The sequence below is a fragment of the Plasmodium malariae genome (genome assembly GCF_900090045.1).
Source record: "Plasmodium malariae genome assembly, chromosome: 13".
NCBI classification, from domain to species: Eukaryota; Apicomplexa; class Aconoidasida; order Haemosporida; family Plasmodiidae; genus Plasmodium; species Plasmodium malariae.
Genome location: NC_041787.1, coordinates 1,047,797 through 1,062,432, shown reverse-complemented (window position 1 = coordinate 1,062,432; position 14,636 = coordinate 1,047,797). Strand labels below are relative to the sequence as shown.

General features: G+C 31.5%; 4 protein-coding genes across 4 annotated transcripts; all 4 read left to right on the top strand.

Annotated features, from left to right (window-relative positions):
* Positions 1 to 286: 286 nt before the first annotated feature.
* ATG5 (autophagy protein 5, putative) lies at positions 287 to 3,088 on the top strand (the record flags this gene model as incomplete). The annotated part of the gene is made up of 1 exon (XM_029007278.1): positions 287 to 3,088. The coding sequence occupies one exon, from the start codon at positions 287 to 289 to the stop codon at positions 3,086 to 3,088; it is 2,802 nt and encodes a 933-aa protein (XP_028863683.1).
* An 874-nt stretch (positions 3,089 to 3,962) lies between these two features.
* PmUG01_13029600 (conserved Plasmodium protein, unknown function) lies at positions 3,963 to 5,282 on the top strand (the record flags this gene model as incomplete). The annotated part of the gene is made up of 1 exon (XM_029007276.1): positions 3,963 to 5,282. The coding sequence occupies one exon, from the start codon at positions 3,963 to 3,965 to the stop codon at positions 5,280 to 5,282; it is 1,320 nt and encodes a 439-aa protein (XP_028863682.1).
* A 1,093-nt stretch (positions 5,283 to 6,375) lies between these two features.
* PmUG01_13029500 (exodeoxyribonuclease III, putative) lies at positions 6,376 to 9,303 on the top strand (the record flags this gene model as incomplete). Its single annotated transcript, XM_029007275.1, has 1 exon — positions 6,376 to 9,303. One exon carries the CDS (start codon positions 6,376 to 6,378, stop codon positions 9,301 to 9,303), a length of 2,928 nt encoding a protein of 975 aa, XP_028863681.1.
* Positions 9,304 to 10,503: 1,200 nt separating this feature from the next.
* Positions 10,504 to 12,964, top strand: PmUG01_13029400 (NADP-specific glutamate dehydrogenase, putative; the record flags this gene model as incomplete). Its single annotated transcript, XM_029007274.1, has 2 exons — positions 10,504 to 10,597; positions 11,574 to 12,964. 2 exons carry the CDS (start codon positions 10,504 to 10,506, stop codon positions 12,962 to 12,964), a joined length of 1,485 nt encoding a protein of 494 aa, XP_028863680.1.
* Between the last annotated feature and the right edge of the window lie 1,672 nt (positions 12,965 to 14,636).

The window sequence follows — 14,636 nt, the reverse complement described above, 5'->3', positions numbered from 1 at the left end:
TTTTTTTTTTTTCGTAACCATTTTTTCTCCTCCTTTTCTTTATTTTATTCTCCATTTCTGATATGATTAAAATGTCTTCCCAGGTGCTCCTTCTATATGTATAACTACCATTCTGCGGCGAGGAACAAATATATATATATATATATATATATATGTATGTATATATATATATGTATGTATATGGGTATATGCACATGTCCTGTCCTTATTATGTGTGTAAATATGTATATCTACACTACTTAAAAAAAAAATAAGACTAAATGCAAGAGTAAAAAAAAAAAAAAATATGTTAAGAGAAAATAGAATTCTTTTATTAGAAAAGCCAAATATAGAGGATATAAATAACATCATTGAAGCAAGCGGGTTAGTATTATGCATATCACTTAATGAAAAGGAATCAGTGTCACTGGTACCTCCCTCCTATTATTATTTGCATGTTCATAGGTATATGTATTTATGTAATATTATTCCAAAATGCTTAGAATATTTTAAGTCCTTTATTTTGCCTTTTTACGGTAACAAGTTCGGTGTATACTTTGAGTGTGTTAAGGGAAAAAAGAATTTTTCGAATATACATCCATGTGTGGATATAGGAAGGGGTAAAGATTTTTATCCAGTTAACAGTGAACATACTGATACAAACCTTGTCAACGATGAAGTTGGTAAAGATAACATCATACTCGACTGGAGACTTCCAATTGGTGTTTTATTCGACATATATTGTGATATAGAAAATGAGAATAATACTTTTACTCAATCGGGGAGCGCGGAACTAAACTGCAAGTGTTGCTCAAACAATGAATTATTTCCTGACCATGTTAGCATTTTAGAAATTTCATCAAACGGAGAAAGTCAGGGGGATAGTTTTAATATGGGAAAAAGGGACCATAAAGACGAAGAGGGGAACAAAGAGGGGAACGAGCTGACGAACGAGCTGACGAACGAGCTGACGAACGAGCCGACGAACGAAGAGACGAACCGAAGAAAAGGCTTGTTGAATAGGGACGTAGAAAAAGATTCTTCTATTTTTAACCGAAAAGCGGAAGGCAGTATAAGTGCTGTGTATGACGGTAGCTTAACTTTTGATGGAGTGCAAATTTGCAAGTCTTTGAAAAAAGAGCATGAACAGGTAATGTTATATCATGTGAAAAATTGGAAAGAACAGGACAAAACATGCACAGTACAGGACAAAACATGCACAGTACAGGAAAAAACATGCACAGTACAGGAAAAAACATGCACAGTACAGGACAAAACATGCACAGTACAGGAAAAAATATGCACAGTACAAGACAGGAAAACGAAAAAGAATGCATTGAAAGATGTTAATAACTTGTTAAATGATGAAGAGGAAGACGGATTAATAGACGCTGCAGCGGAAGGTCAAGAGAGTCATTGTGAGTCCTACGGGAAGACCTATACGTATCTTCCTCATTTTCCCCCAAATAAGGAAAAAAATTATTATGAACATGAAATAAAAAATAGGTCAGGTAATTCATCAAAACATTTGTTACAATATGATGAAAATTCTAACACAATTGAAGGGACTAAAAAAGATGAGCATAGTGATGATGGTGAAAATTTAAAGGATAATAAAAATTTAAAATATTATAAATTTATTATGAACAAAGCAATAAATAATGAATGGTATGATAAACAGTTTCAAAATATATCGAATAAAAATATACCTTGGAGATTAATTGTTCATTTCAAGGGAGAGGAAGAATATTATTATTCACACTTTAAGAAGAAAGATGAGAAAAAGAAGTACAACGGAAATGTAAACATTTTAGCCTATAATAGTTGTATACCGCTCTATAGAGGCTTCAACGATTTTGAAGAATGTATATTAAACCAATTGAAGAAAGCTAATTATATTATGAACAAGAATGATAGAGTATTACAAATATTATCTGAACAAAATCAGAAAGAGTTTTTATACCATTTAAAAAATTTTAATGTTGAAAAAATTTGCTCATTATATAGGGAGCATATGGACTATAACATGGTTAAGTTTATTGACAACATTAATTATATATATATACAAAATATTGAGGATCTTTGTTTATGTAATAATGCACACGACAAGGGCTCGAAAAATGGAGGCAGTCATATTGCACAAGATAAAAATGAGAAAGGGGAAAATTGCCATTTTATTCATGTAGACGTACGGAAAGACTACTTCTTTTCCGATGAAGGAGAAGAGGAAGGGGAAGCATTTAATGGTGCTGCTAATGAGAAAAAGGAAAAGTTTAATGCAGCAATAAGAAATGACCGCATGCGGGAAGAAAAAGGGAAAAAGCCCTCCTTTGCACACTTGCACGATCAAGCAGGCACTAAAATTGGTAATTCTGAAAACTATGTTGATGAATGTGGCCTGTCAAAAAGTAAACTCATTAACAACACACACGTGTCAAGTGATACTAGTATGAACACATATGTTAGGGAAAAGAAAGACAAACAAAACACGAACTATTCATCATTTAGATATGGAGAACGTACAAATGATGTATTTTTAAAAGATTCATCTTGCCCCTGCTGTAATCGCGCCCTCAATGGACGCAATAGCATATATGACCTTATGAATGACGAAAAGGTAAATAAGGATGTTCCTATTATTATACATATATATGGACCTCCATATAACCAGGTGTTAACTAAGTTTCCCCTCTTTAAAATTATACATCCAGAAAATAATGAAAGTGTCAGTGAAGGCATTTTTATATACACGTTAGGAGATTTTTTACATGAACAATTTCCTTCATTTTTTAGAAAAATATGTAGAAACTCAAAAGGGCATTCACATAACGGTAAGACCAACATTTCGACGAATAATGAGCATAAGAAGAGAGTGTATTATGACAAGGAAAATAATATACATGAATATGAGAACAAAAAGGGATCTTACTTAAACAGCGAAAATGTGTTTTATTTTATGGAGGACGATTATTTAATTTTTAGTCCTTACATGTTCATAATTGTCAACGGAATACAAATTCCTCTGAAGACTCCACTGTACTGGTTGTGCACGAACTTTTTACAGCTCGATAACTTCCTCCATGTTATTCTTCGAATTCCGCCCTATTGACCCGTCAAGAAGAAACGGAAGCGAAGAGAGGAGAATCAAAATGAAAGAAATGGAAGCTAAGCAGATATGTGCAGCGTAAAATAAACAAAATGGATACACAAAATGGATACACAAAATGGATACACAAAATGGACGCACAAAATGGATACACAAAATGGACGCACAAAACGAGCATACGGTTTTTGAAAATTATCCAAGAAACAATTTTGCTGAACGGATTTTCCAAATTGCAAAGATTGCCATTCAAAATGCACCTTCCTTGTAAGGAAATGACGAGGAGGAAGAATTTTAAGAAAAAAAAAAAAAAAAAAAAGTGCAATATTTTACATGCTGACTTGTTAAGAATTTTAAACCTGCATGAAACATGACCAGTAATTTTTTTTTCTTTTTTATATTAACATCTTCTCGTTAATTTGTCTTTTTAGTCATATTTTCACGTCATCTTTTACTTCATATTTTTACCTTATATCTTAACTGCCTCATTTTATATCCCCTCTTCTTGTCACTTTACCGCTTTATTTTTTTGAAGTGTGAAAAACGCTAGTTTCCTTTCACGCATTTTGCCCAAACTTATTTGTTATCTTCATTGTGAATAAACTCTCTAACTCCTTCTTAATAATAAATGTAATTAGACAGAAATTCGGGTCTTCAACAAATTTACACAGGCAAAGGACACACTGCGTGTGTGTTGCGTGCGTGTAGTCTGTGTGGCCATGCCGCTTTTATTGCAGAATTTGAGAGCATATGCAAGTCGATACGTACGAACGTTCACGCGTATTTACCTCATCACTCAATTAACTGATTGTTTGGACTGCTCCACATTTGACTGATCGTTTGTCCCGTTCGGGATGCACGTATCGCGTGGTCTAGCGCAATGTGCGAAAGGCTGTACAGGAAGATAAAGGACTCGGAGTGTGGATCTAATTTGTATATCACCAATAATAAGGTCTTGTTCGATAGTGTATACAAGTTAATAAAGGAAGGGGTTCCAATGCCTTGTGGATATTATGTGAATGAAAAAATTGTTAACAGAGAGACAGATAGATATGTATTAACTAAGTATATTTACGACGTGGATGATATAATATATAAAGTGGAAGCACATTCGAAGGTAAACTTAGAGAAAACTACAAATTTAAGAGTAAAATGTCTAGAACAGTCATACTTAAAGGATAACGAAGTAGAGGATTTATATAAATATGATACATATAATCAACTAGATTCAATACAGATTTATGTGTCTCATAATAATTTTTCATATATATGGAATGAATATACTATGCAATATTTTCTTAGTTGTTATCATGATGAACATAATTTAAAAATACATACCCATATTTTAGAAAAAGAACAATATGGATATGATCTACAAATAGAATTATATGAAATACCAAATGATCCAATTAAAGCTTTTTTAGTAGCTAGCCATTTATCGAAAATTAGAGAAGCATTACAATGTAGTCCTCTTATGCATTTTTTTTTAACACGAACTAATACGTCTGAAAATGCATTTGAAAAAATTATTATAAGAAAGAATGAAATCATTTATCTTTTTAAAAACTGTGGTCATATACTAGTTATTATATCTATACATTATGAACATACATATGATAAATGTATAGTCCTTGGTTTATGTAAAAATATACATATTACAACTAAGACTATGGATTTATGCGAAAATTTGGATTGCTCCTTTTATACTGATTTCCCATCGCATCTTATCACCTCCGAATTGTTTGTATATAGTAATGATAATGATAAAGATAACAACTCTGATATGCATAATTATGGTGTAGAACGAGAAAATCAGATGATATACTCAATATGGACAGGGAAAAAAGAAAAGCATAATCAGATAAACACATACAAGGATGTATACCAAGGGGAGCATACCACTACAGACACCAATGCACACTATATAGAAAAAAATTTAAATGATGAAAAAGAAGACAAAGGAAAAAGCAAACAAGCAAATTCCAACGAAAATGTAAAAGCAGAAAGTAATAATAAATTGAAAATCCCAAATGTTGGGTTTATATCACTCAAGATGGATGCAAAATTATTTACCAGTTGTAAAGATTTCTCAGAATTAATACAGTTATCAAGTCGGATAAGTCATATTGTTGTTTCGTTTCGTGAATATTTGAACAACTCGTTGGTTTTGTACAGGATCAAGCGGAGAAGAGCTTTCTGAAAGGATCGTTAATGTAGGAACCTTCTAAAAGGATCACTCATAGACACCTTCTTTTGTTCTCTACCTCGATCTTTATCCTTATGATCATCACGACAACAACAAACAGTACAACGATCAGAATCATAATCATCATCATTGTGTTGTACTGCGGTTATAAACTATCATATCACCACTATAATTACCAGTACTTTTTTTTTTTTTTTTAAGGCAAAATTGTGCAGAGGGGTTCCCATCTGTGCTTCGTCAGTCCTCAGTGTGCGTACAATATGCCTTTATTTATAATTATTATAATAATAATTATTATTATAACTATTATAACTATTATTATTATAACTATTATAACTATTATTACTATAACTATTATAACTATTATTACTATAACTATTATAACTATTATTATTATAACTATTATAACTATTATTACTATAACTATTATAACTATTATTATTATTATTTAATTTTATTTTATTTTATTTTATTTTATTTTATTTTATTTATTTATTTATTCATTTATTTATTTATTTATTTATTTATTTTTCGACATACTTTTGAGTACACTTCAAGCTCGTTTTCACTGAGGGGCAAAGAAAATTCTGCTCTCCCAAATTTTCCCAAACAGTCAAAATGTAACATGTGCAGGCAAAAAAAAAAAAAAAAAAAAAAAAAAAAGAAAAGAAATGAATATGAATATGAATATGAAAACTACAATGAAAATTAAAATTAAAAACGTACAACAAAGTGAGGCGCAACAAATTGAAGTAAAACAAAGCATAATATTATATATTTAAAAAAATTGCCTCCTTTTCGAAACTACCTTTCATTGGAAAATGAAATGAGCCCAGCAGACTTCGTATATTTCAGAAGCCTAATCGTCGTTTAAACGTTTTTCAGTTCTTTTGTTATTCTTCATTCCCTCGTTTTGCTCAGTAAAATTTGTTTATACGCCCATACGTGTAAGTCTACCCGTGTACATTATATACATATCTGCTTGTGTGCGTGTATACATATCTGCGGGTATACGTGTATACATATCTGCGGGTATACGTGTGTGCGTGTGTGCGTGTGTACGTGTGTACATATATGTGGCCCCTTTATGGAAAAGATACAAATAGCTAGCTGGAACGTGAATGGGTGGAAAAAGAGTTGTGAGTTAATAAAAAAAAAAAATGGAAATTTATTTGAATTTTTGAAGAAGCTAAATATCGACATACTATGTATACAAGAAACCAAAACGAATGACTCGATTATTGAAAATGAGTTTAATCTGTTAGAGGCATATTCAGATAAATATGAATCATATTGGAATAATTGTAAAAAAAAAAATGAGGGCCATAAAACATATAAAGGTTATTCGGGTATTGCCACCTATGTATGTAATGCAAATAAAATAATTTGTTCTACTAATAATGCTTTTGAAAATTTTTCTTTTTTTATCGATGAAGATATTTCAAGGTATGACTTGCTCATTAGGAGAGAGTTCCCTCTGGATGGCTCTTCCTTGTCCTTCTTCATAGCAGGAAATGAACACGGGATTCCTGAATGTTTAAGTGGTAGCACAAATGAAAGGGGAGATTCTGAAGAAACGGAAAAAGTAAGAGAAATGAAAGAAGTGAATGGACAAGAAGGTATGCAAGATATGCAGAGTGTGCAGAATATGCAAGATATGCAGAATACGCAAGATATGCAGAATTTGCAAGATATGCAGAATACGCAAGATATGCAGAATATGCAAGATATGCAGAATTTGCAAGATATGCAGAATATACAAAGTATGAAAAAACGAAAAACCGATGAAGGCACCTCAAGCAGCTCTGTTCAGGGGACTAGAAGTAGGAGCAGCACGCAGACTGGCATCAACTGTCCGCTCAAAAGTGTACAAGATTTTTTCAATGAAGGAAGGATACTAGTAACCATGCATAAGCATTTTATAATTGTTAACATTTATGCTCCATATTCAGGGTGTAACTATGATAGGTTAAGCTACAAAATGATGTTTATGCATGCAGTTAGAGCAAAAATAATACAACTCAGAATTACAACAGGTCTTCCTATAATTCTACTAGGTGATTTGAATATATCCTACCGAAATAGAGATGTATACTACCTTAATAATATTATAAATCTAGAAAGCATGATGAAAAATTTAAAAAAAATTAAATTAAAAGAAAATTTGTCAAACAAAATTTGTCAGCAATTGCCTATAATATTTGATACACTCAAAAATAAAAAGAATTTTATCATTAAAAAAAAAATGTTAACACAGAATAGTGAGTCATATTCTTTTTTCCTAAATTTTAATGGTGATATAAAAAAAATTGGAAGTAATGCCTTCAGTTCGCAAGAAGAAATTTACTTTTTCTTTTCCTTAGATGAAATGTATGTAGATGATAAGTATGTGGACTATCCTCATGAATACTTTTTTTATTTGAATAGCTGTGTGGATAGTGATACTTTAAGTAGTGGTGCTTTGGGTAGCATTTCACCGTGTAATGATTCATCAGATGCACAGGGGGGTTCAAGCAGTTCTGCAGTGGAGGAAGAGATTTGCAAAAAGGGTACTACATTCAAAGGGGTTAACTGCAAAAATGCTGATCCTCCCAGCATTTGTAGATGTGAGCAATGTAGCTTAAACCATGTAGACGACTTAACATACCGAGATGCACCTTACATTGGAAATAACCACTCATATAGCCACTCCAATTGCAATGATGTAAAACCCTTTAAGCGGATGAAGACAGATGAATACACTCCTAACAGTACAACTGAAAAGAGCGAAGAATTGAAAAACCAGTTTGAATCTTTTTTTTCAGATAATAAGCATGTTATGAACAGAATTATCAAAAACGAAAACAACGAAATAGAAGAGGAATATCTATTAAAAAATGCGCAAAACATTACCTATTATTATAATGATAAGTTAAAATGTAAGATAAAAGGTTCTACAAAAATTTTATGTAAGTATACGTATAAAAATTGTTCTACAGGAAAATACTTAGTTAAAGGTAAAAACTGTTTGTATCTAAAGCACTTAAATGATATATTTCTATCATTAGGTATTATCCTTTCAGATGATGATATGTTAAGTATAGCTAATGCTGTAGGGTGCTCCTCTTCTCCCCAATGCTGTACAAATTTTTTAAAAAATTTAATTTATGAAGATAAAATGATAGATACCTTTTCATTCTTTTATCCAAACATAAACGGAAAATTTACTTGTTGGGATACCTATAAACAGTACAGAGTAACCAATGAGGGTTCTCGCATTGATTACATTTTCATTGATTATATTTTGTACGAATATTTTATAAAGAGCTATAGGCACCTGTACGAATCTCCCGTTGTTTTGAACGAACACTTGAAGTGTTTACTGCTTCCAGAGGGAGAGAGAAGCGGGGTGCTTATAAGAGAAGGGTATAGGAGTAGAAGCGATAAAAGCGGGGGCGATAGAATTGGGGGTGATAGAAACGAGGACGATAGTAGCGGGGGTGGCAATGATGACAAACTAAGCTACGAAAGCATAAACTCGCCCACAAATAACCGAAATTACGCAAATTATTTCGATAAACTGAAAAAAAAAAAAGCTTATACGGTTAGAGAAGATGTAATACATAGTGAAGAGGACGACATGTATGATTTTCAATTTAAAATTTTAAGTTTCATCGGTTTAATTTATACAACTCCAAAACTAAGTGATCACATTGCTGTTAACTGTACATTTATTAACCCAAAAGAAGTAATGAATGAAGGGAAAAAGAAAAAAAAAAATTTCGGCATATGCTGTTCCGATAACACTATCTCTTTAAGAGCATTCTGTCTGTCGACATATCAATATATGGCTTGTCTACCACTATATTTAATTAATTCTTCCTTGTTTTCTTTATGTTCATATACGTTCCTTACTCATATTCATGCGCATAATAAACCATGCCACAATATTATAAAAACACAACCACACAAGAAAACGAAGAAAATTACTCAGTTTTTTACTCTAATCAAAAAAAAAGAAGAGAAAAAAAAATAAAAATAAAATAATTCTTACAAAGCTCTGTATCAATTTCTATCATTATCTTTTCGACGTCCTTCTACTACTTCCCTGCGTTTACTATTTCTCAAAACCTCAAGTACGGGTCATGTAGTTTGCTTCCACAAAAGTGGGAGCTAGATGGGGGGAAGGCCTTTCATTCGTTCCAAAAAGTTTTGTTCAGTTTACGGCCATAAAACGCACCCTTGTATGGGCAATTCATGTATATACGAATGTACATATATGTTTATAAATATATATGGCTATATACATACATGCATGCATTACCACACGAATATATAAACTTATGAAGGCAATTTTATTATTTACCGAGCCGAACGATGTACTGCTGCCCATTAGGGTACACTGAGCATTTAGTCATCGAACAATGTATTACTTTTTACAAAAAAAAAAAAAAAAAAAAAAAAAAAAAGAAAGAAAGAAGCTAAACAAAATGAACCAAAATTTAAAGTTTAATACCTATTATATTTTTCCGTTTTTTCTATAATATATAAAGAGGAGTTACAATTGATGGTGCGATATGTTAACCTTATGGCTTTAAAAAAAAAAAAAAAAAAAAAAAAAAAAGTAAATATAAAAATAAGTGATCAATGTTCTCAAATATAGTGCACTGTTTTCACTGCTCTCTACATTTTTCCACTAGTGTGTAAGTACCCAAACATATGCGTATAATGTTGTATGTATTCAAAAGAGCAAACTTATGTGTGCATAATTTTTTTCTTTACTTTTTTATATCTCACAACAGGTTAAATATAAACAATTTATAACCCAGTACACACACTCTTAGGGGTATTTGGGGCATTAGGGGCATACTGACAATTCGACAAATTAAAAAAATAAAAAAATAAAAATAAAAAATAAAATAAAATAAAATAATAAAATAGAAAAATAAATATATATACCAAAATAAAAAAAAAAAAAAAAATTATGTTGGGACACATGCCTCTTTTGATAAAAGCCGTTATTAAAATAGTTGCACTTTCACTATCACCCTATATTAAACGCTGTGTATAAAATTTTAAATTTGGCCATTAAAAGGGAGAAGATTCCTGCATATAATTGCATGTATACATATATATATATATATATATACGTATGTATGTATGCATTAAGGACTGATAAGGAGAAGCTAAAAGAGTAGGCAAACGTGTGAGCAAAACGCGCGAAGGAAAAGAAATTATGGTTTCTTACTTGTACATTGTTTGTTTTATAGTTTTAAATTCCTGCACAAGCGGATTTTCAAAAAACAGTTACCTCAAGCATGCTGTACCAGGTTTGACTAAATACAGAAATGTGGGCTCTAAAAAATAAGAACGAAATAGTGGCTTTGTGCACACAGCAATGATACTGGCGCGTGAACAGATAAACACGTAAACGTCAACATGTGCATGTATGTATACTTTGACGCATATACATACGTATATGTATATGTATGCATGTACGCGTGCATATATTGTATATGTGAGAAACACCTACTTGCAACAAGCATCCGTGCGAAGGCCCTCGTAAAAGATACGTGCACACGAGAATTCATACTCATGCACATATACATGTACCTGTCATTACCTACTCCTGCTTCTAAAAAAAAATGCCTTCTACACAATAAGTGTATTTTTACAAATGTACTCCTTACTGTTCTTATAAATTCGATAACTACGCAGGAGGGTACATTTACGCCAAATTTTTTGTTTTACATGTGAGTTAGTGTTCCTTAGTGAGGAATATTTTTCAGCTACAAGAGAATATAAAATTGGTGTATATTGTTATAATACTGGCAAAATTTTTATTTTTATGTTTATTTGTTTTCCTTTATATATATCTATTCCCATTTGTATCTTTTTTTTTTTTTTTTTTTTTTACTGTGGCTGTTCCCTTCTCTTCATAATAGGTTTTATCACTAAGGAACCTACTGTAGGATTGTATTCAACAAGTAGAGGTACTTCTCAATAGTACACATATTAATTTGATAAAAAAAAAAAATTTTCGTATTGTCTTTTATTTCCCGTCAACATGCATTTCTTATGATATTTATGGGAATAGAACAAAATATGTAATCGGAGTGAAACGCATTATGGAAAAAGTGCACCTTCTTCCATATAATACACTTATGTGCATACAAAGCATTTATTCATACCTGTTTACATATACATACACGAACATGTGTGCAGCTATGAATACACCTTCTCATGTTTTCTCTTCGCTACGCGTAAAACTACTTCATATCATTGCACAAAAATATGCTTCAACAGGAAAGAGTAAATTAAATGGGTGGCACAACTACGGGTACAATTCTACAAAATCGTTAGACAGTAAAATAGAAGAGTTACACAGTAGAGTAATAAACAAGAATAAGAATGAGCCTGAATTTTTACAAGCATTTGAAGAAGTATTAGTAAGCTTAAAGCCAGTGTTTAAGAAGGATAATGTATATTTAGGGGTACTAGAAAATATAGCAGAGCCGGAAAGGATAATTCAATTTCGTGTACCTTGGGTTAATGATAAAGGAGAACATAAAGTGAATAGAGGATTCAGAGTTCAGTATAGTTCAGTGCTGGGTCCATATAAAGGAGGGTTAAGATTTCATCCAACAGTTAATATAAGTATTATAAAGTTTTTAGGCTTTGAACAAATTTTTAAAAATAGCTTAACAACGTTACCTATGGGTGGAGGAAAAGGTGGATCTGATTTCGACCCTAAAGATAAATCCGAAAATGAAATTTTGAATTTTTGTCAATCCTTTATGATAAATTTATTTAGACATATTGGACCTAACACAGATGTTCCAGCAGGTGATATTGGTGTAGGTGGTAGAGAAATTGGATTTATGTTTGGACAATATAAAAAATTAAAAAATGCATTTGAAGGCGTATTAACAGGCAAGAATATAAAATGGGGGGGAAGTCATATCAGATCTGAAGCAACTGGATATGGTGTTGTTTATTTTGCGGAAAATGCTCTTAAAAATTTAAATGATAATTTAAAAAATAAAATATGTATTGTTAGTGGAAGTGGTAATGTTGCTCAGTATTTAGTGGAAAAACTTATCGAAAAAGGAGCCACAGTATTAACTATGAGTGATAGTGATGGATATATCTTGGAGCCCAATGGTTTTACAAAAGAACAATTAATGTATATAATGGATTTAAAAAATAATAAGAGAGAAAGATTGAAAGAATATGTAAAATATTCAAAAAGTGCTAAATATTTTGAAAAAGAAAAACCATGGAATGTACCATGTGATGTTGTTTTTCCGTGCGCAACACAAAATGAAATTAATGAAAATGATGCTGACTTGTTAATAAAAAATAAATGCAAAATGATTGTTGAAGGTGCAAATATGCCAACACACATTAAGGCAATACAGAAATTAAAACAAAATAAAATTATCATCTGTCCATCCAAAGCTGCAAATGCAGGTGGAGTAGCAGTAAGTGGATTAGAAATGAGTCAAAATTCTATGAGACTCCAGTGGACAGCTGAAGAAACGGATAAAAAATTACAGATTATTATGAAAAATATTTATGACCAATGTGATAATGCCTCAAGAATTTACCTGAACGAGTCAGATTTAGTAGCTGGGGCGAACATTTCGGGATTTTTAAAAGTAGCTGACTCGTTCATGGAGCAAGGAGGTTTATGAGCATTTTTTTTTTTTTTCTTACAGCGATAATACAAGTGTGAAAAACTACATGTACGTATGTGAAAGTGAGCACTGGAAATATGCATTTAAAAAGATAATTCGTATTTTCATTTAAGATGTTAATTTGTATTTACCTTTAAAATGTTGACATGTATTTACCTTTAAAATGTTGACATGTATTTACCTTTAAAATGTTGACATGTATTTACGTTTAAAATGTTTATTTGTATTTACGTTTAAATTTGCACACGCATTTTGGTGCAAAACGCGTTTAGTGAAAAAAGAAACAAAAGGACATTCATCTGTTTACCTTTTTAATATGTTCGTTCATACATAGGTGTACATACGTATATGTGTGCATACGTTTATGCATTCACCAATACGTACGGGTATATATTTTGGTGTATGCAAACACATACATTTGAATAATTCAAAGGAGCATATTAACTATGAATTAACGAGTACTCTATGTCCACTTCCCCTCCCCCTTTGTTTTAATATCAGTTGTGCATATATTTTTATTACTTACCTGAATTATGAATTTATTAAGTTCCCTTTTTATTTTTAACTGGTATTTGTTAAGAAGACGCTTTTTTCATCTTTTTAAAACGTTAATTAGTGTGAAACGAAAATATATTATAATTAGTAACAGTGAGCAGAGAGTTGTGAGTTTTCAGCTGTGAGCAATGCACAATGAACAGTGAATGATTAAAAATGAAATGTTATACGTTAAAAATGACTAATACCAATGTCTATAAGTCTTCTTCCGTTGGTATCCCTAATTTCGCATAAAAAGTTAAAGCAGTAAGTGTTCTTGTTTTCGCGATTGAACGCATGTTAATTTAAAAACGTGAACTTACATATTTACTATTTTTTTCTTATTTTTTGCAAAGTCAAATGGTTATATCTTTCAAATGTCATTGAATACTATGGGAGCAAATGGAGATATTCTCCTAGTATGTTTAAATTTTCCCACTGCGTGTTAAAAAAAAAAAAAAAAATATATATACATATATATATATATATATATATATATATATATATATATATGTTATATTAAATGAGATATCCCTTCTAATTCAATAGCGCCAAAAGGAAGGACAAAAACGGCGAAATGGTATAAAATAGTAAAAAAACAAAACAATGCATAAAATAAAAGGGCCCACCTACAGGTATCACACACTCTGCCCGAGTTTTGTTTTTCCTAAAAATAGCACATCGTATATACGCGTAAGGGCGTAAGGGCGTAAGGGCGTAAGGGCGTAAGGGCGTAAGGGCGTAAGGGCGTAAGGGCGTAAGGGCGTAAGGGCGTAAGGGCGTAAGGGCGTAAGGGTGTAAGGGCGTAAGGGTGTAAGAGCGTATGTTCTTACGTGTATACATAAGTACATGAGTATTAGGATGAACTGCTTATTTTTTTCCCTCCTGATTGATGTTATTCATATCTTTAAAAAAGTTAGTAGTAACATTACGAATAAATGATAAACGTAAGCTAACATTGAAGGACGAAGTTCCATTAAAGTTTATGGAAACTAAAAGCTGATATCACGAAGGTGAATTTTTTTTTTTTTTTTTTTTTTTTAGTGAAGTTTTTATTAGCCTAAAAAAATTGATGTGTGCGAGCAAACCTCATATGGGAGAAATAATTGAGATGCACACATGACATACGTTCATG